The sequence below is a fragment of the Pan paniscus genome, chromosome 9 (genome assembly GCF_029289425.2).
Source record: "Pan paniscus chromosome 9, NHGRI_mPanPan1-v2.0_pri, whole genome shotgun sequence".
Lineage (NCBI taxonomy): Eukaryota > Metazoa > Chordata > Mammalia > Primates > Hominidae > Pan > Pan paniscus.
This window is the reverse complement of record NC_073258.2, coordinates 48,835,635-48,855,162: the sequence shown is the minus strand read 5'-3', so window position 1 is coordinate 48,855,162 and position 19,528 is coordinate 48,835,635. Positions and strand designations below refer to the sequence as shown.

General features: G+C 42.5%; 1 protein-coding gene across 23 annotated transcripts in view; it reads right to left on the bottom strand.

Annotated features, from left to right (window-relative positions):
- The window catches only part of ATG13 (autophagy related 13), a 44,294-nt gene that overhangs the window by 23,122 nt on the left and 1,644 nt on the right, over positions 1–19,528 (bottom strand). For 9 of the 23 annotated variants that reach the window (XM_024930940.4, XM_003815210.6, XM_024930941.4 and 6 more), the window contains 5 exons: positions 7,002–7,083; positions 5,935–6,015; positions 5,366–5,485; positions 2,192–2,238; positions 1,058–1,198 (listed from right to left, as the gene is read on the bottom strand). In XM_024930940.4, the coding sequence (XP_024786708.1) occupies positions 1,058–1,198; positions 2,192–2,238; positions 5,366–5,485; positions 5,935–6,015; positions 7,002–7,070 (458 nt within the window). In that variant the 5' untranslated portion in view covers positions 7,071–7,083. Of the gene's footprint in view, positions 1–1,057; positions 1,199–2,191; positions 2,239–3,459; positions 3,544–5,365; positions 5,486–5,934; positions 6,016–7,001; positions 7,084–7,883; positions 10,336–17,285; positions 17,461–19,528 lie in introns of those variants that run through there. The other 14 variants (XM_063608431.1, XM_063608442.1, XM_063608434.1 and 11 more) reach the window with 5 other exon arrangements.

Here is a 19,528-nt window from a genome sequence, read left to right as displayed (position 1 = left end):
CACTTCTACCAGCTCAAATTCTCTTTCCCTAATAGGCTAGCTTGAATGCTACTTCCTTCATAAGACCTGCACTGTTTACCAACCAGAACAAATTTTATCTTTCTATATTCTCTCAGTACCTTTTTTTCCTGATTCTGGTTTGCAGTTTTCAAATCCTGCTTTTTAAAAGTAATTATACATGTATCAAATTGTTTCCCTCACTACATTAAACCACCTCTAATGCTGGGCCTCTGTATAGTTCTTAAGTTCTCCTGGCACAATGCTTGCACTAAAAAGGTGCTCAATAAATGTGCTGAGGTGAAATGCTCCAAGGAAAATACTCTGTTGACCCATTCTTTATATCCACAGACAACTAATTAAAAACTTAAACTGAGCTGACAGTTTGTTAGACAAAGTTTTAATTTAACCCTGGAATACAGAAAACTGTGGAATCTTCCCAGTATAGACTGTTTTTTAAAGTCTTGACTTCCAGGCCGGGTGCCGTGGCTCACACCTATAATCCCAGCACTTTGGGAGGCTGAGGCAGGCAGATCACAAGGTCAGGAGCTCGAGACCAGCCTGGCCAATATGGTGAAACCCTGTCTCTACTAAAAATACAAAAATTAGCTGCACATGGTGGCGGGTGCCTGTAGTCCCATCTACTCGGGAGGCTAAGGCAGGAGAATCACTTGAACCCGGGAGGCAGAGGCTGCAATGGGCCAAGATCGCGCCATTGCACTCTAACCTGGGCGATGGAGCGAGACTCTGTCTCTAAATAAATAAATAAATAAAACTCTTGACTTCCTTCCCTAGCTCTAAGATGTTTATCACTAGGACCTCAACATCCATTCCACAGGAATCACGATTGTGCATATAGAAAAGGATAATAAACCTGGTGGCTTTGGAAGGGTGAGGTTCATAAGGCAGGCTGGATAGTGATCACATGAAAGCGACAGCATCAATAATCCAACAAACCAACCAACTGTCCAAAACATCATCACAGAACATCTAAATGTCAGACAATGTACAAAGTGAGGGGGTTGATGAGTGAATCAAGATGACCATCTATGCTGTTTACCTGTATAATATGACATATTCATGCCCTTGTTTCCTGGAGAGCCTATAGGCTGGTGTCACCCTAGTTATAGCAAGAAGGGACTTCAGCAGCAATGACAGTCTGTTGTACACCGTGTAGGAAACTTTGATTTCTTTATCACACCTGCCAGGCACAAAGATATGGTCAGCATTCTTCTATTTAGCGCTGGAGCTACACAAGACCAAATTTATTATTAAGACATGTTCTGACTAACCAGAGAACTCTAATTACACCTTTATCAACAGATTACTGAGGTAAGCCAATGTTTTACTTTCTCATGTACTAGACACAGGCAAATGAGCACCAAAAGGCACCCAATATATTTTTTCTAGCTTCAAAGTGGTTATTTTTTTTTTAGAAATAAAGCAGCACATCTGAAAACATATAAATAAATAAATACTGCAATTATATACACTGAAGGTGCAAACATGTACTATCCTATGAGCTGTCTATCTCGATAATCTAACAGAAGTCTGCAGAAAAGTCAGCTTGGCTCTAAAATTTTGGGCCATAACCTGGCAATTGCATTTATTCAATAAAGAAAATTAATGTCCACTACATATACTTATCACTAAGATTTTTCTTTTGATGTGTTGATGTTTCCTCAATTTTCCTATATACTCTTGTTGAAAACTGAAGCTTCAGGCAAGAGGTAAGCTAATCTGCCTTGAAAGAAGAAAATGGGGAAAGGAAATAACATGCATTTCCAATCCATGACCCATACAGTCTGTAAAAAGGAGCAGGGAGGGGAAATCTTATTGGATGGCTGCCACACAGAAAACAGACAAAACAGAGTAGTCGTATTACAAGAGCTCGCAAGGGATTTAATCAGAGAACTAGCTGTACTCTGGGAAAACAACAAAGCCTTTTCAGCTTTTTCTGCTGCTCCTTTCCCTGTAGTATCTGAGTCTCTCTGGACTGATGTTCCCTCTGAAGGTCATCTCTGTGTCCAGGCTGGAAGCCAAGGATGAAGCAAATTGTAGCAAAGATCTATTGGCTTTGTTAAGTGGTCAGAATGCCCTCCCTGACTCTGAAAACAAAGCCCTGCTTTTCACATGATGTCATCTACTTTATCCTCAGCAACCACAACCAAGGACCCTAAGACGCAGCACTTACTTTTCATTCATTTCAAGACACCATATTTCCAGCTCCATGGAATCTCCCTGTAGAAAGGACAAATTTAAAATATTTGTTTAAAAAATTTTTAATTTCAAAGCATTACAGTCACTATAAAAATATTAAAAGGTATAGATAAGCAAAAAGAATAGATATCAACTTATAATCGAACAAGCCTCTTCTCTAAATAAAAGGGCAATCACAGTCTATATGCTATTTTGATGACTTGCTTTTTCTTAATAAATACGTCATGGAATTTTCCTTATAATTAAAAATTCTAAATCATTTAAAATGGTTCCACAGTATCCCACCATATGACTATCATTTTATCCAACCAGTCCTCCAATTCTTGGACATAAAGGTTGTTTCTCTCTCTCTCTCTCTCTTTTTTTTTTTTTTTTTTTTTTAAAGACAGAGTCTCACTCTGTCGCCCAGGCTGGAGTGCAGTGGTGCAATCTGGGCTCACTGCAAGCTCCGCCTCCCGGGTTCACGCCATTCTCCTGTCTCAGCCTCCTAAATAGCTGGGACTACAGGCGCCTGCCATCACAGCCAGCTAATTTTTTGTATTTTTAGTAGAGACAGGGTTTCACATGTTAGCCAGGATGATCTGGATCTCCTGACCTCGTGATCTGCCTGCCTTGGCCTCCCAAAGTGCTGGGTTTACAGGCGTGAGCCACTGTGCCCGGCCAAGGTTGTTTCTTTATTCTTTTTTTGGGGTATCTTCATCTTCGTGTGAACATAAAGGTTGTTTCTAATTTTCATTACTGCAAAAATTGTGATAAACAACCTTGAGACTAAAACTTCTCCCACAAACTCAATTAATTTCTTTGGGAAAATTTTCAGAATTACAATTGCTGGGCCAGGCATGGTGGCTCACGCCTGTAATCCCAGCACTTTGGGAGTTGTACTAAAAATACAAAAATTAGCTGGGCGTGGTAGCGGGTGCCTGTAGTCCCAGCTACTCAGGAAGCTGAGACAAGAGAATCGCTTGAACCCAGGAGGGGAAGGTTGCAGTGAGCCAAGATCGTGCCACTGCACTCCAGCCTGGGCAACAGAGCAGAAAAAAAAAGTGCTAGTGAGGGTGGGGTTAAGTAATTTGGCTAAAGTCACTCAGCTGGGATTGAATTTGGCTCTGTGTAGCTCCAAATTCTATTTACCTTTCATTATACCATACAGCCTTATAATCTATCAGTGAAAATACATTGAAACAGTATCTGCATCAATCCTAATGTGAAATAAGGCAAGCAAAAACATTTTTTAAAACTCACAACACAGGCTGGGCAAAGTGGCTCACTCCTATAATCCCGGCACTTTTGGAGTGTGAGGCAGGAGGATCAGTTGAGGCCAGGAGTTTGAAGCTGCAGTGAGCTATAAGCAGAACTGCACTCCAGCCTGGGCAGTACAGGGAGACCCTGTCTCTACAAAAAAAATTTTTTTTTTTAAACATTAGCCATGTGTGGTGGTGCAGCCTATACTCCCAGCTACTTGGAAAGGCTGAGGTGGGAGGATCCCCTGAACCTAGGAATTTGAGGCTGCAGTGAGCCATGATTGCGCCACTGCACTCCAGCCTGGGTGACAGAGTGAGACCCAGTCTCAAAACAATAGCAGGCTGGGCATGGTGGCTCAGGTCTGTAATCTTAGCACTTTGGGAGGCCCACGCAGGTGGATCACCTGAAGTCAGGAGTTCGAGACCAGCCTGGCCAACATGGTGAAACCTCATCTCTACAAAAAACACAAAAAATAGCCAGGCATGGTGGCACGCACCTGTAATCCCAGCTACTCGGGAGGCTGAGGCACGAGAATCGCTTGAACCCGGGAGGCGGAGGTTGCAGTGAGCTGAGATCATGCCACTGCGCTCCAACCTAGGCGACTCTGTCTCAAAAAAAAAAAAAAAAAACCCAAAAAGCAACAACCACCACCACCCAGCAAGTCACACACTAGAAACAAATATAAACAAAGCAGCATACGAAGTCTAAGTAAAGACTCCAGTTATATCTCCCATTAAAAGGGGGAAAGTTTCTAGAGCACGCAAGTCTTGAAGGATGAGCAGAAGTATGTCATGTGAACAAGAGGGAAAAGAGCCTATACCAAGTGGTTGGAATAATAAGTTCAAAAACCACGACCCCTGTAATCCCAGCACTCTGAGAGACTGAGGCAGGCGGATCGCTTGAGCTCAGGAGTTTGAGACCAGCCTGGGCAACATGGTGAAACCCCATCTCTACAAAAAATACAAAAACTAGCTGGGCATGGTGGTGCATGCCTATAGTCTCAGCTACTCAGGAGGCTGAGGTGGGAGGACTGTTTGAGCCTAGGAGGTCGAGGCTGCAATGAGCCATGATTGTGCCACTGCACTCCAGCCTGGGTAACTGAGCAAGACCCTGTCTCAAAAAACAAAACAGGCCAGGCGCAGTAGCTCACGCCTGTAATCCCAGCACTTTAGGAGGCCGAAAGTGGGCGGATTACCTGAGGTCAGGAGTTCAACACCAGTCTGGCCAAAATGGCAAAACCCTGTCTCTACTAAAAATAAAGAAACTAGCTGGGCATGGTGGTAGGCTCCTGTAATCCAAGCCACTTGGGAGGCTAAAGCAGCAGAATCGCTTGAATCCAGGAAGCGGAGGCTGGAGTGAGTCAAGATCGTGCCACTGTACTCCAGCCTGGGCAACAAGAGTGAAACTCTGTCTCAAAAAAAAAAACAAAAACAAAAAACAAAAAACAGGGTGGGCGCAGTGGCTCACCCTTGTAATCCCAGCACTTTGGGAGGCCAATGCGGGCGGATCACAAGGTCAGGAATTCGAGATCAGCCTGACTTAACATGGCGAAACCTTGTCTCTACTAAAAATACAAAAATTAGCCAGGCATGGTGGCATGTACCTGTAATCCCAGCTACTCAGGAGGCTGAGGCAGGAGAATCACTTGAACCTGGGAGGCAGAGGTTGCAGTGAGCCGAGATCGCTCCACTGCACTCCAGCCTGGGCGACAGATCGAGACTCAGTCTCAAAAAAACAAAACAAAACAAACAAACAAAAAAGAACAAAAAAAAACCATGACCCCCTCAGAGAATGATAAGAATATCAGAGAGGAAAGGGGCAGGAATAAGACTGAGAAATGAACTGGACTCAGAGTGTGAGGAGCCTTCAGTGCTAAATGAAGACACCAACCTGGCCATAGCCTTACCTCAGAAGTCTTAAGTGAAATCTCCACACACATGGACCTCCCGACCGCAGGCAGCTGCCCTGCCAGTGCCTTCTTTGCTTCATGTGTAACCTCTGGGATGTCTTTGATTGCTAAGTTGAACTGGAAAACAAAAGGGACTTCTGCATGAAACACTCACAGGAACATTATGGAAAAAGAAATTAGTGTATGCTGGGTAATGCAAGTATTGCTGTGGCTGATTAAGGAAGACAATTCATTCACTTCTCCCTTCCCCTAAGGGATAATCCTGCATCAAAGCCCCAAATCTCAAGTTGAAAAAGGTAATTATCATTACAAAAATTAGCTAAGACACAATTTTTATCCTACAAGGACTAAGCTTTTCATCTATCACAGCAGAAAGTTAAGAACCAAATAAATTCAGGATTAACATACAATAAGAACAACCTTTTCAAGTAAATGGATCAAATGGAATTAGATATTTTACTTTTATAATATTATAAATGGTATTACTTATTATTGCACTTGAGAACTTTACACATTCCTTGTGACAAACACTACAGTATACATCTTAGTAAATAATAGAATTTTACCCAATCTGAACCCGTTGGAGAAGATGATGAACGAGTGCAAATCTTTTCACCAAGTCGAGCCTGGACAATCACTTGGACAGTCTAAAGAAAAAAAAAAACACAAAAGAAATCCTAAAATGATGAAAAGTCTTAGACTAATCTGGCTCCCGATCAGGGTTAAAATCCTCCCAATACAGAGTTTAAAAGATGCCAATTAATCATAAGTATACTTTGGGAAACAGTATAATTTTAATTTTTGAGAACAGATAGAAAAAACACCACATACAAAAAATAACTTTATAAACATTCCTGAGGGTACAGTGTCAACCAATGAAAGGAATTACAGGTTGAGGCTTGGAAACTGTAATATTCATATGGCAGAAGGAAAGCTGAGCATGGTGGCTATGATGTTCATAAAGAAACGTGTCCAACTGTGGTTTTAAATATTCCCTGCCACAAACTTATAACACCATGGTAGATTTAAAACAAAAATTCCACAATTATTCATATCATTTGGCCCATATGGCAAAAGTCTTCCACATAATTTTACAACTAAAATCAACTACATGGATTGTTCTAGCATGGCAATGGTTGAGAGGAGTGACATAGGTAGAAATGATTTTTAGATTTAGGAAAATATGGCATTCAAAATTCAATTTTAATTCCTCATTTACCAGGAAGGGAAGAATATATAAAAGTTGAACATTTCAGGATTACTTGAAACTTAAAGAAAGATGTCCAAAATGCTGCCCATTCCAGCTGATGGTCTTTGTTCCCACCCAAAGGGAACATACTGTGCCAATAACCTGGCATAACAGTTTGACATTTCTGCAAACAGACTGGCAAAAAAAAAAAAAAAAATTTTTTTTTTTTGAACAAGTAGCTGTGGAAAATTGGAAGCTACATTTTAGCTACACCCCCAATACCGCCCCCATACCTCACAGTTTGGTTGACAACAGACAGAAGTATCCCTTAAAATGGGCAAGCTGCAAGCTGTTATGCTACTTTCCAAAGAGAGTTGTTCGCAAAAGGGAGAAGCACGGAAGTTATTTCTAACAGTTCTAGGCTCAAGAGAATGGACACATTACCTTGAGGGCAAAAAATTTAATAAACTTGTCCAGGTCCTTTCTGTCCTGGGAATTGAGATCAGTTTCCATTGCCTATAGGAATCTAAAAAAAAAAAAGTGAAAAAAATATGACTAATATCTTTAAAAAGGCATTGATACATCAAAGCATACAGAGATGGTATTGTCTACTAGCCTAGGAATAATCATGTGGGAGTGGGAGGAAAAAAATTTCCTTTAACTAAAGATACCAAAGTGAAAAATACTGAGATACTATCTCTTGAGGAAAACAGATTCCACACTGAGCTACATCTAGGAACCTAAAAAATGAATGAGAACATTTTACCTGATTCTGAAACTTTGAGCTTTAAATATAATTATCCATTCAAAATTATTTCATCATCCAGCAGATTCAGGACTAAATTTTAATGAGACATAAACTTTGCTGAACACACATTAGTTAATTTATATTCCTTCAAAGGCCACTAAATCAATTTAACTTTGGGGAGTTATGGGCTTTTGAGAATCTATTGACAAAAGCCCTTTCTCCAGAAAAAAACATACATATAGGAATGTTTGCATAAAATTTCATGGGGATTCATGGATTTCATGAAACACACCATGAATGCCCTCCCTGGCTGGCCGCTATGGGTCATGCCTGTAATCCCAACACATTGGGAGGCCAAGGCAGGAGGACTGCTTGAGCCAAGGAATTTGGACCAGCTTGGGCAAGATCAACATGGTGAGACCCGGTCTCATTAAAAACAAAACAAAACAAAACAAAAGCCCTCCCAGGTTGAAATGATTTGAGATGATTTGAGAGAAAGAATGCATTTAGAGAGAGACGAGCATGAACAAAGAGGTATAAACAATACAGAGCAAATTAGGTTTAGAAATATTAAGTACTCCAGTTTTCTCCAGTTTTCCAAAGGATTGAGTATAGTTGGAAAATGTTAATGGACGTCCTGAGCCAGCAGATAAAATAGACTCCCGCAGCTGAGGGGTGTCATGTTTAAAACAGAACAAGATGGCCATAGCTGGGGGACCAAGTAGTCATGTACTCTTTGTTCTCAAAAACATGTATAAAAGTAGTAGAAGACCTCCCTTTTTACAATCAAGCCGTTGTTGATTGGACACGTTGTTGGAGCTGTTGATCCCGAGCTAAACGGGGCAAGAACCGCCAACCCCCAACCCCCAACCCCTGAACTCCCTCAGCCGTTTGAAACAAATGTCTGAGAGACCTCTGGTTTTGGGCCTGGAAACTAACCAATCAGGGGTCAGCTGTATCAACCAATCAGAACTCGGCTATGCTGACCAACCAGAACTAGGCAAGTTTCAATCCTTCCTTTGCATAAACAGACCTGACTCTGAACCTAGGCACTATAAAACCTGCACCCTCCCTTTGTTCTGCCAGTTTACAAACTGTTCACTGGGATAAAGTCTCTTTCCTCCAAATTCCTTTGCAGAGAACTTTTGTTCACAGGAAGTAATACAGCTGGTTGGGGCCAGACCATTAGCATCTTGAATACAATCAGCGTCTAGAAGCCAGATCTGCACCTAGTGTGTGAGACAGGGGAGCTCACCCAAGGCTTTTGACGAGAGGAAGTGACACAATCAGAGTGGTAACAACATCCTGAATGGTGCTTTAGAAAGATAGCTTTACGGGCATAATGCAGAACACTTTTGAGTATGAAAAATGGGGAAATCAGTTAGGTCCTTGGCAATAATTAAGGATTGTGATCAAGGCATGATCTAGCATAGGCATGACTGGGTGATATTTTAAAGGAAAAGCTGAAGGCCAGGCACGGTGGCTCACGCCTGTAATCCTACCACTTTGGGAGGCCGAGGAGGGTGGATCACCTGAGGTTAGGAGTTTGAGACCAGCCTGGCCAACATGGTGAAACCCGTCTCTACTAAAAATGCAAAAATTAGCTGGGTGTGGTGGCACACGCCTGTAATACCAGCTACTTGGGAGGCTGAGGCAAGAGAATTGCTTGAACCCAGAAGGCAGAGGTTGCAGTGGGCTGAGATTGCGCCACTGCACTCCAGCCTGGGTGGCAGAGTGAGATTCCATCCAAAAAAAAAAAAAAAAAAAAACCCCACAAAAACAAAAAAACAAGGAAGAGCTGATAAGATTTAATGACTGACTTAAGAAACAGGACAAAGGAGTAGCAGAGTTTTAAACATGGATAACTGAGAGGCTAGAGTTTCATTTAACAAAAACAGGGAAGCCAGACTGGGAAAAGATTTTAAGGAAAAGAATAAACAAAAGGAGAGCTGAAAGAGGAAATAATGGGTACACGTTAAATTTTTTTTTGGTCGGGCACGGTGGTGCACACCTGTAATCCCAACAGTTTAGGAGGCTGAGGCAGTTGGATCACTTGCAGGATCACAGACCAGGAGTTGGAGATGCCTGGACAACATGGCACAACCCGTCTCTAATCAAAATACAAAAAAATTTAGCCAGGCATGGTGGCACATGCCTGTAGTCCTAGCTACTCGGGAGGATGAGGTGGGAGAATGGCCTGAGCCCTGGAGGTCAAGGCTGCAGTGAGCCATGGGCAGTGAGCCATGGGTGCTCCACTGCACTCCAGCCTGGGCAACAGGAGTAAAAAACTCTGTCTCGAAAAAAAAAAAAAAAAATCAGGTATAACTTAGATGCACTGAAATGCACAAATCTTGGGTGTACAGGTCAATAAATATTTTTATATGTATACACCCATATAACCACAATCCAGATAAAGTTATAGAACATATCCAATATTCTAGAAGGTTCCATTACACCCCTCTCAGTCTATAAATCCACCAAAAGGAAATAATTACTGATTTATATCACCACAGATTATTGGGTTGTTTTGAATTTCTTACAAATGTAATCAATAATATTAACTTTTTTGTGTGTGGCTTTTATTCAACATTATGTCTATAATACGATTCATCTATATTGTTGGATATAGCAGCAGTTTATTCTTTTTCATTGCTTCATAGTACCCTATCTCATGAATATAACATAATATTAAAAATAAATTCTAGGCCGGGCACAGTGGCTCACGCCTGTAATCCCACCACTTTGGGAGGCCGAGGCGGGTGGATCACCAGGTCAGGAGTTCAAGACCAGCCTGGCCAAGATGGTGAAACCCCGTCTCTACTAAAAATACAAAAATTAGCTGGGTGTGATGGTGGGCACCTGTAATCCCTGCTATTCAGGAGGCTGAGGCAGAGAACTGCTTGAACCCAGGAGGCAGAGGTTGCAGTGAGCCGAGATCGCACCACTGCACTCCAGCCTGGGCAATGGAGCAAGACTCCATCTTAAATAAATAAATAAAATTCTACTGATGATAAACATTTGAGTTGTTTCCTGTTTTTAGCTATCATATTCTTATATGTGTCTTTTGGTGGATGTAAACATTCACTGCTATCAGAGACAAAGTCAGGAATGTTAATGGTGGGTCACTGAGTACATGGTACGTATGTTTAGCTTAAACAGACACTGCCAGAAAGGTTTAAAGTATCTGTACCAGTTCACAGTCCCAGCAGCGTTCGAGTGCTCCAGTTGCTATAAATCTATACACCACTTGGTAATACTTATTCTTTAATTTTAGCCATTCTGGTAAAGATAGTAGTATCTGGTAGTATCTCATCTAATCTGCATTTCCCTGATGACTGAAATTTCCCCTATTAGCACCTTTTCATATGCTTATTAGCAATTTGGATATCCTATCTTATTGTTGTATTTTTTAATTTTGTGAGACAAAATCTTGCTCTGTTGCCTAGACTGGAGTGCAGTGGCACGATCATAGCTCACTGCAGCCTCAATCATCCAGGCTCAGGCAATCCTCCTGCCTCGGCCTCCGAGTAGCTGGAAACAGAGGCTCTAGCTAAGATATCTTCTTTTGTGAAGTGCTAGTTTAAGCCTTTTGCCCATTTTTACCATGGGTTTTCTTTTCCTTACTGAAGTTTTAAACATATATTCTGGATACAAGTACTTCGTTGGATATACATACTGCAAATATCTTCTCCCAGAGGTGGCTTGCCATTCTGATGGAACCTATTTTTTATTTTTTAACAAGAGACTGAATATACTAACAGACAGTGGCTATGAAGCCATTCTTAGAAGATTAACAAGAATTCTGGACAGAAATATAATTAACCATTAATCACGCTGTACTTTGACCCACTTCCTTGTAATCATTTGCATCCCTACTGTTCTACAGACAGGCTCCCTGATGTTAGAATCATAAGACTTTTGTTTAAGAATTGCTTAAGTACATGGGCACAGTGGCTCATGCCTGTAATCCCAGTACTTTGGGGGGCCAAGGTGGGAGAATCACTTTAGTCCAAGAGTTTGAGACCAGCCTGGGCAACATGGTGAAACCCCATCTCTAGAAAAAAAAAATACAAAAATTAGCTGGGCATGGTAGTCCCAGCTACTCAGGAGGCTGAGACAGGAGGATTGCTTGAGCCTGGGAGGCAGAGACTGCAGTGAGCTGAGATCGTGCCACTACACTCCAACATGGGCGACAGAACAAGACCCAGTCAAAAAAAAAAAAAAAAAAATTGCATAAGCAGATCCTGAAGTACAGCAGAATAGCTGACACCAAACAGTTTAAAGGCCCCCCCACAGAGAAACCAAACCAGTGTAAGAACATAGCTTCTTCATCTCTCTGTGCCATGACTTTACCCTGCATACTTTGACCAATGATCTCCACACTTCAGCCCACTCTCAAACTCTTAAATTGAAACTCTACCCACAAACTCCCTGGGAGGCGGATTTGAGGGCTCCTCCTGTTTCCTGTTTTGGCAACCCTACAATTAAACCTCTTTTCTCTGCTGCAACCCAGTGTCTCCGCATACTCACTTGCTGCACGAAATGAACAATGGACCTGTTACAGTTACAGCTGGGCAATATATATATATATAAAGACAGAATTCTGACCCACAACCTGAAGCAACCAGCCCAAGAAGCCAACCTACTATCTACACTAATGAGTCAATGAAGTCAGACTATCTCTAGCAACTAGTCCAGGAAGCCAACAATAACCACTATGACAATTGGCCCAATTCACAATAGCCAAGATATAGAATCACCCTAAATGTCTATCAACGAAGATAAAGAAAATGTGGAAGCTGGGCATGGTGGCTCACGCCTATAATCCCAGCACTGTGGGAGGCCAAGGTAGGCGGATCATGAGGTCAGGAGTTCGAGACCAGCCCGGCCAACATAGTAAAACCCTGTCTCTACTAAAAATACAAAAAAGTAGCCAGACATGGTGGTGGTGCCTGCAGTCCCAGCTACTTGGGAGGCTGAGGCAGGAGAATCACTTGAACCCGGAAGGCGGAGGTTGCAGTGAGCCGAGATTGCACCACTACACTCCAGCCAGGGCAACAGAGCGAGACTCCTTCTCAAATAAATAAATAAATAAATAAATAAATAAATAAATAAAAATTAGCCGAGTGTGGTGGCACACGCCTGTAGTCCCAGCTACTTGGAAGGCTGAGGTGGGAGAATGGCTTGAACCTGGGAGGCGGAGGTTGCAGTGAGCCAATACCACAACATTGCACTCCAGCCTGGGTGACAGAGTGAGACTCTGTCTCAAAAAACAAACAAACAAAAAAAGTGGAATATATATATCATGGAAATTAGCCACAGAAAAAGAGTAAAATCCTGTCATTTGCAGCAACATGAATGAACCTGGAGAGCATTATGTTAGGTGAAATAAGCCAGGCATGGAAAGACAAATACTGCATGATCTCACTCGTGGAATCTAAGATGTTGTTATTAAAGTAGTAGAGAGTAGAATAGGAGTTACCAGAGGATGGGGAAGTAGGGTGTAGGTTGATGGTGAGAAATTGGTCAGCAGGTACAAGGCCACAGTTAGATAGGAGGAATAAGTTCCAGTGTTCTATATCATAGCAGAATGACTGGAGTTAACAATAATATATATTTCAAAATAGCAAGAGAGGTTTTTTTGTTTTGTTTTTTGAGACAGAGTCTCACTCTGTCACCCAGGCTGGAGTGCAATGGTGCGATCTTGGCTTACTGCAACTTCCGACTCCCGGGTTCAAGTGATTCTGGTACCTCAGCCTCCCTGAGTAGCTGGGATTATAGGCATGTGCCACCTTGCCCAGCTGATTTTTGTATTTTTAGTAGAGACAGGGTTATGCCATGTTGGCCAGGCTGGTTTTGAACTCCTGGACTCAAGCAATTCACCTGCCTCAGCCTTCCAAAGTGCTGGGATTACAGACATGAGCCACCGCGCCCAGTCAAAAAGAGAGGTTTTTAAATGTTCTCATCACAAAGAAACAATAAATGTTTAAGGTGATGAATATGCTAATTATCCTGAATAGGTCACTACACAATTTAGACATGCATCAAAACACGAACCCCATAAATATGTATAATTATTATGTATCAATCATAAATTAAAAATGAAAACAAAAAACCATTGGCCCAAAAGAGCTAGGACTTAATACCCTACATTTTGGTCCCCACGTCCTCCAACTTAGGACCAACTGAAGAAAGCCAAATATGCACCTCCTAACCAATCACACAGGATGCCCTGCTTCTAGTCAGCCTGCCGCCAGCTGCCCTATGCCAGGAGCCTCCAATTAGGGAAAACTTGAAACCTTCCCTTTTTCCCCCACTATAAAGCTTTCCCACTCCTCTGCCCGCTTCTGAGTCTCTGCCAAATGCAAATGATAACAGCTGACTCTTTTGCTCTGAATAGCCTGCGCTTGTTCTCATCTGGGTGCTATTTCCATATGAAAAATAGTTTTGATGTACTTTGGGAAGCTGAGGCAGGCAGATCACTTGAGGTCAGGAATTTGCGACCATCCTGGCCAACATGGCAAAACCCTGTCTCTACCAAAAAAATACAAAAATTAGCCAGGAGTGGTGGTGTACACCTGTAATCCCAGCTGCTCGGGAGGCTTGGGCAAGAGAATCACTTGAACCCTGGAAAAACATTATTTTTTGAACATAAAAAAGTGCTTACCATCAAACGAAAGATTAATAAATTATTAAAATTCAGAGAAAAGAAAATACATTTTTGCTGATCTGCAAATCATGAAGATATTCTCCTGTATTTTCTTGTAGAAACATTTTGTTTTATTGCACCACTGCATCCCATCCTGGGAAACAGAGTGAGACTCCATCTCAAAATAGATCAATAAAAATAGCTGAGTTGTAGCTCTCAATAAACAGTATGTTGAAAGTATACAATTTAATAGGATTCAACATACTTATGTATGGTAAAACCATCACCAAAAACAAAATAGTGAACCCCAATAGTTCCCAAAAGTTTCCTCATGCCTCCCTTTAGCCACTCCTTAATACCCCTTATCCTTAGGAAACCTCTGATCCTTAATCTGCAGTTTGTAGAATTCTTTCTCAATGGCTGGGCGCAGTGGCTCACACCTGTAATCCCAGCACTTTGGGAGGCCAAGGCAGGCTAATTACAAGGTCAAGAGATCGAGACCATCCTGGCCAACATGGTGAAACCCCGTCTCTACTAAAAATACAAAAATTAGCTGAGGCGTGTTGGTGTGCGCCTGTAGTCCCCGCTACTCGGGAGGCTGAGGCAGGAGAATTAACACTCTAGCCTGGTGACAGAATGAGACTCCACCTCAAAAGAAAAAAAAAAAAACTATATCAACTAAATCACATAGGCCCAGCGTGGCAGCTGACACCTGTAATCCCAGCTCTTTGGGAGGTTGAGGCAGGAGGATCGCTTGTGGCCCAAAGTTCAAGAACAATCTGAGGAACATAGTGAAACTCCATCTCTACCCCCAACAAAAAAAGGAAAAAAGATTAAATCATATAGTATATACTCTTTGCCTGGCTTTTTTTTTTTTTTTTTTTTGAGACGGAGTCTCACCCTGTCCCCCAGGCTGGAGTGCAGTGGCATGATCTCGGCTCACTGCAAGCTCCGCTTCCTGGGTTCACGCCGTTCTCCTGCCTCAGTCTCCTGAGTAGCTGGGACTACAGGTGCTTGCCACCATGCCCGGGTAATTTTTTTGTATTTTTAGTAGAGACGGGGTTTCACTGTGTTAGCCAGGATGGTCTCGATCTCCTGACCTCATGATCCACCCACCTCTGCCTCCCAAAGTGCTGGGATTACAGGTGTGAGCTACTGCACCCGGCCCTCCCAGGATAGGGATATCTAAACAAATTTATAGGGAGAGACAAGAAGTCAATGAAGGAGAAAAAAAAGATGTGAGAGAGGAAATAATTATTGGAATACGATGCCACAGGATAGTCCACCGTGATCAAGAACAGGTTAATGGCCTAAAGCGATCCAAACTATAAATGACTTACCTACTGGAATCTATCATTTGTAGATCTGGCTGCATTTGAAACATATACCCACTTCAGACATTCCTAATTTTGGTTAAAAAGAACACTAACAACTGTGCCATTGTACTCCAGCTTGGGTGACAGAGCAAGGCCCTGTCTCAAGAAGAAGAAAAACAAAGAAAGAAAGAAATGCGCTGCAGGATTATACTGCCCTTATCTTACACTAAAGGTAAGAATTGGATTCTCACCATCAGATTATCTACCAATGCAATCATTATAACGGCACAATGGCTCCAATGACTTTTTGTACAACTGGTAGCATTGAAAGGATTATGTAACTACAGTTATTGAGCCAAAAAGGGTGCAGTCTCCACTAGGGAAAAAGTTATCTCCCAGACCTATGTGTTCCCTTAGGTCCAGTTAACCAAGCAGTCAATTCATCCTCTACAAGATAAATGTATGTAAGGTTTACTTTACGCTTTGCTCTTTGCAAAATTCTCTTTGAGTGCTCCTATGAATTCAAAGGTAAATTTGATACAAACATTAAAGAAACCTGCAATTGAACAACTTCCTTTTTTCTGCCCTTTGCTATTAACTATCCAGTTACTAAATCCTGCAACTCTTGCTATGCGATTTTTTAAAAAAGAGATGGGGGTCTCTCTATGTTGGCCAGGTTGGTATTGAACTCCTGGACTCAGGCAATCCTAATTACCCTGATTTGATCATTACACAATGTATATATTTATCAAAACATCACTGTATCCTATAAATATGTACAACAATTATTATGTCTTAATTAAAATAAAACTTTTAAAAGGCCAAGCTCGGTGGCTCACGCCTGTAATCCCAGCACTTTGGGAAGCTGAGGGCAGGGGATCACATGACGTCAGGAGTTCGAGACCAGCCTGGCCAACATAGCAAAACCCCGTCTCTACTAAAAATATAAAAAATTAGCCAGGCATGGTAGTGGGCGCCTGTAGTCCCAGCTAGAAGGGAGGCTGAGGCGGGAGAATCGCTTGAACCTGGGAGGTGGAGGTTGCAGTGAGCCAAGATTGCTTCACCGCACTCCAGTCTGGGCAACAGGGCAAATCCCATCTCTAAAATATAAATAAATAAATAAATTAAATAAATAAATAAATAAATAAATCTCTGAAGTGGCCTTTCATCAACAGGGTGGACTGAACTGATGCTGTCAGTTCCTCCTCCCACTACAAACACATAAAGATGTAGATAAAATGACAATAAAAATGTTCGGACACACAGCTGAACTAGAAAAATGGTAGATATTCCAGATTCCATAAAGAGTACAATCAAAGCTATAGATGTAAGGAAAATCTGATGCCAGGGAACCGAGCATGACAGTAAGAATAGGGTTGGGAGATATGACCTTAACCTTATAGGTAGGTAAAAGCCCTGTACCCTGCATAAAGCCCAACAGCCAAGTGCTCCTTTCCTTGATCACAGATGCTCAAAGAAGCCTGGAGAAGCCACAAAGAGGTTTGCCATCTATCATGGCAATGTTGAGAGGTGGGCAAGTGCTCCCAAAATATTAAAGCACAAGTCAGAAGAGCACATAAATGTAAGATCCATAATCAAACTACCTACGTGCATAAGGAAATGAAAACCCAAGAAATTAACCTAAAAATTAGTGTAGAAACACTGAAACCCCAAGAAACAGGTAGAAACAAGACTGAATAGTATTGGGAGAAGCTTTCACAGTTCTGAATCCACAGCCTGCTGCCAGTACACACCGATAACTCTTCCCCCTAACTCTGAAGTAGACAAATTCATCATTTTATAAACTACAGAGTTCATGTAAAAAGAAAGTATCAACAACTCAAAATAATAAACAAATATGGCTGGGCGCGGTGGCTCACATCTGTAATTCCAGCACTTTGAGAGGCCAAGGTGGGTGGATCACGAGGTCAGGAGTTAGAGACCAGCCTGACCAACATGGAGAAATCCAGTCTCTGCTAAAAATACAAAAATTAGCCGGGCGTGGTGGCACGCACCTGTAATCCCAGTTACTCAGGAGGCTGAGGCAGGAGAATCGCTTGAATCTGGGAGGCAGAGGTTGCAGCGAGCCAAGATCGCACCACTACACTCCAGCCTGGGCAACAGAGCAAGACTCCGTATCAAAAAAAAAAAAAAGAAAAAAATGTAAAATGATTCTTAACTATTTCTTTACTATTTCTTTCACATGTATGAATCAAAAGTGAAAGCAGCATTTTCCAAAACAGCAATACTAAGTTATTACTTCTTTCATTTTATTTTTCTGCTTCACAGGTTTCTATAAGTTATGACTTCTATGAATTCTTGATTTACCTTTACTTTTACTGAGGAGACCCTGTTAAGTCAACCATGCACGTTAATTGAGTTGTTTTTCTTTTTCTTGAGATGGAGTTTCACTCTTGTTGCCCAGGCTGGAATGCAATGGCATGATCTCGGCTCACAGCAACCTCTGCCTCCCCAGTTCAAGCGATTCTCTTGTCTCAGCCTCCCGAGTAGCTGGGATTACAGACATGCGCCACCACGCCCAGGTATTTTTGTATTTTTGGTAGAGACAGAGTTTCTCCATGTTGCCCAAGCTAGTCTCAAACTCCCGACCTCAGGTGATCCGTCTGCCTCAGCCTCCCAAAGTGCTGGGATTTCAGGTGTGAGCAACCGCGCCCAGCCCAATTGAGTTGTTTTTCCAAGCAGTGGTAATTCACATTCTCATCCCTTCTCTATGACCAAGGGCATACAAAAAAATACCAGGATAAGAGAGATTGCCAGGCCTGGCGCGGTGGCTAACGCCTGTAATCCCAGCACTTTGGGAGGCCAGGGCGGGTGGATCACCTGAGGTCAGGAGTTGGAGACCAGCCTGGCCAACTCGGTGAAACCTCATCTCTACTAAAAATACAAAAAATTAGCCAGGCGTGGTGGCGGGCGCCTGTAATCCCAGCTACTTGGGAGGCTGAGGCAGGAGAATTGCTTGAACTCAGGAGGGGGAGGTTGTTGCAGTGTGCCGAGATCATGCCACTGTCCTCCAGCCTGGGCAACAAGAGTGAAACTCCATTGCAAAAAACAACAACAAAAAACACAGACAAATTGCCTATGTAACCTATATTGGTCCTCAGAGGAATTTTTTTTTTTTTTTTTTTGAGACAGAGGGGCGCTGTCTCCCGGGCTGGAGTGCAATGGCGTGATCTAGGCTCACTGCAACCTCCGCCTCCTGGGTTCAAGCGATTCTCCTGCCTCAGCCACCCGAGTAGGTGGGATTACAGGCGCCCAACACCACGTCCAGCTAATTTTTGTATTTTTAGTAGAGACGGGGTTTCACCTTGTTGGCCAGGCTGGTCTTGAACTCCTGACCTCATGATTCGCCTGCCTCGGCCCCCCAAAGTGCTGGGATTACAGGTGTAAGCCACCCTGCCCGGCCCCTTCAGAGGATTTTTAATAAACTGGCCCACATTTACTCTTCAGTTAAAAGCAAGAAATCGGCCAGGAGTGGTGCTCATGTCTGTAATCCCAGCACTTTGGGAGGCCAAGGCGGGTGGATAACCTGAGGTCGGGAGTTCAAGAACAAACAGCCTAACTAACATGGAGAAACCCCATCTTTACTAAAAATACAAAATTAGCTGGGCGTGCGGCACATGTCTGTAATCCCAGCTACTCAGGAGGCTGACGCAGGAGAATCGCTTGAACCCGGGAGGCAGAGGTTGCAGTGAGCCGAGTTCCCGCCACCGCACTCTAGCCTGGGCAACCAGAGTGAAACTCCGTCTCAGAAAAAAAAAAAAAAAAAAAAAAAAAGCAAGAAATCTACCTTCCAAGGACATTAAAAAAAAATCAGCTAATTATTTAAAATAACCTTTAAATCCCTTTAGGGACTTAAAATCCTTTTAAATATTTAAAACCCAAACTTTAGAAAGGTTTGATTCCCTCTGGGCAGCCTCCTTTGCATTCCTCCTGGCTACAGTACCTCTATTCTCTCACAGAATATTTTCAGTTTTTATTGGTTTCCACAATTTGATAGGAAGCAATGACCAGCAACTCTATGCACTCTCCTCCACTAAGCACATGCAGGAAAAATGACGGTTTATGTAAATTCATCTTACTTAGCTCCACACCCCATGTTGGAAGTTACTTTCGAATATTCCACACCTAAAGTTCAAGTAAACTTCCTTCGAGATTAAGCTCCTGGGCTGGACTCCGTGGCTTATGCATGTAATCCCAACACTTTGGAAGGCTGAGGTGGGAGGATTCCCTGAGCCCA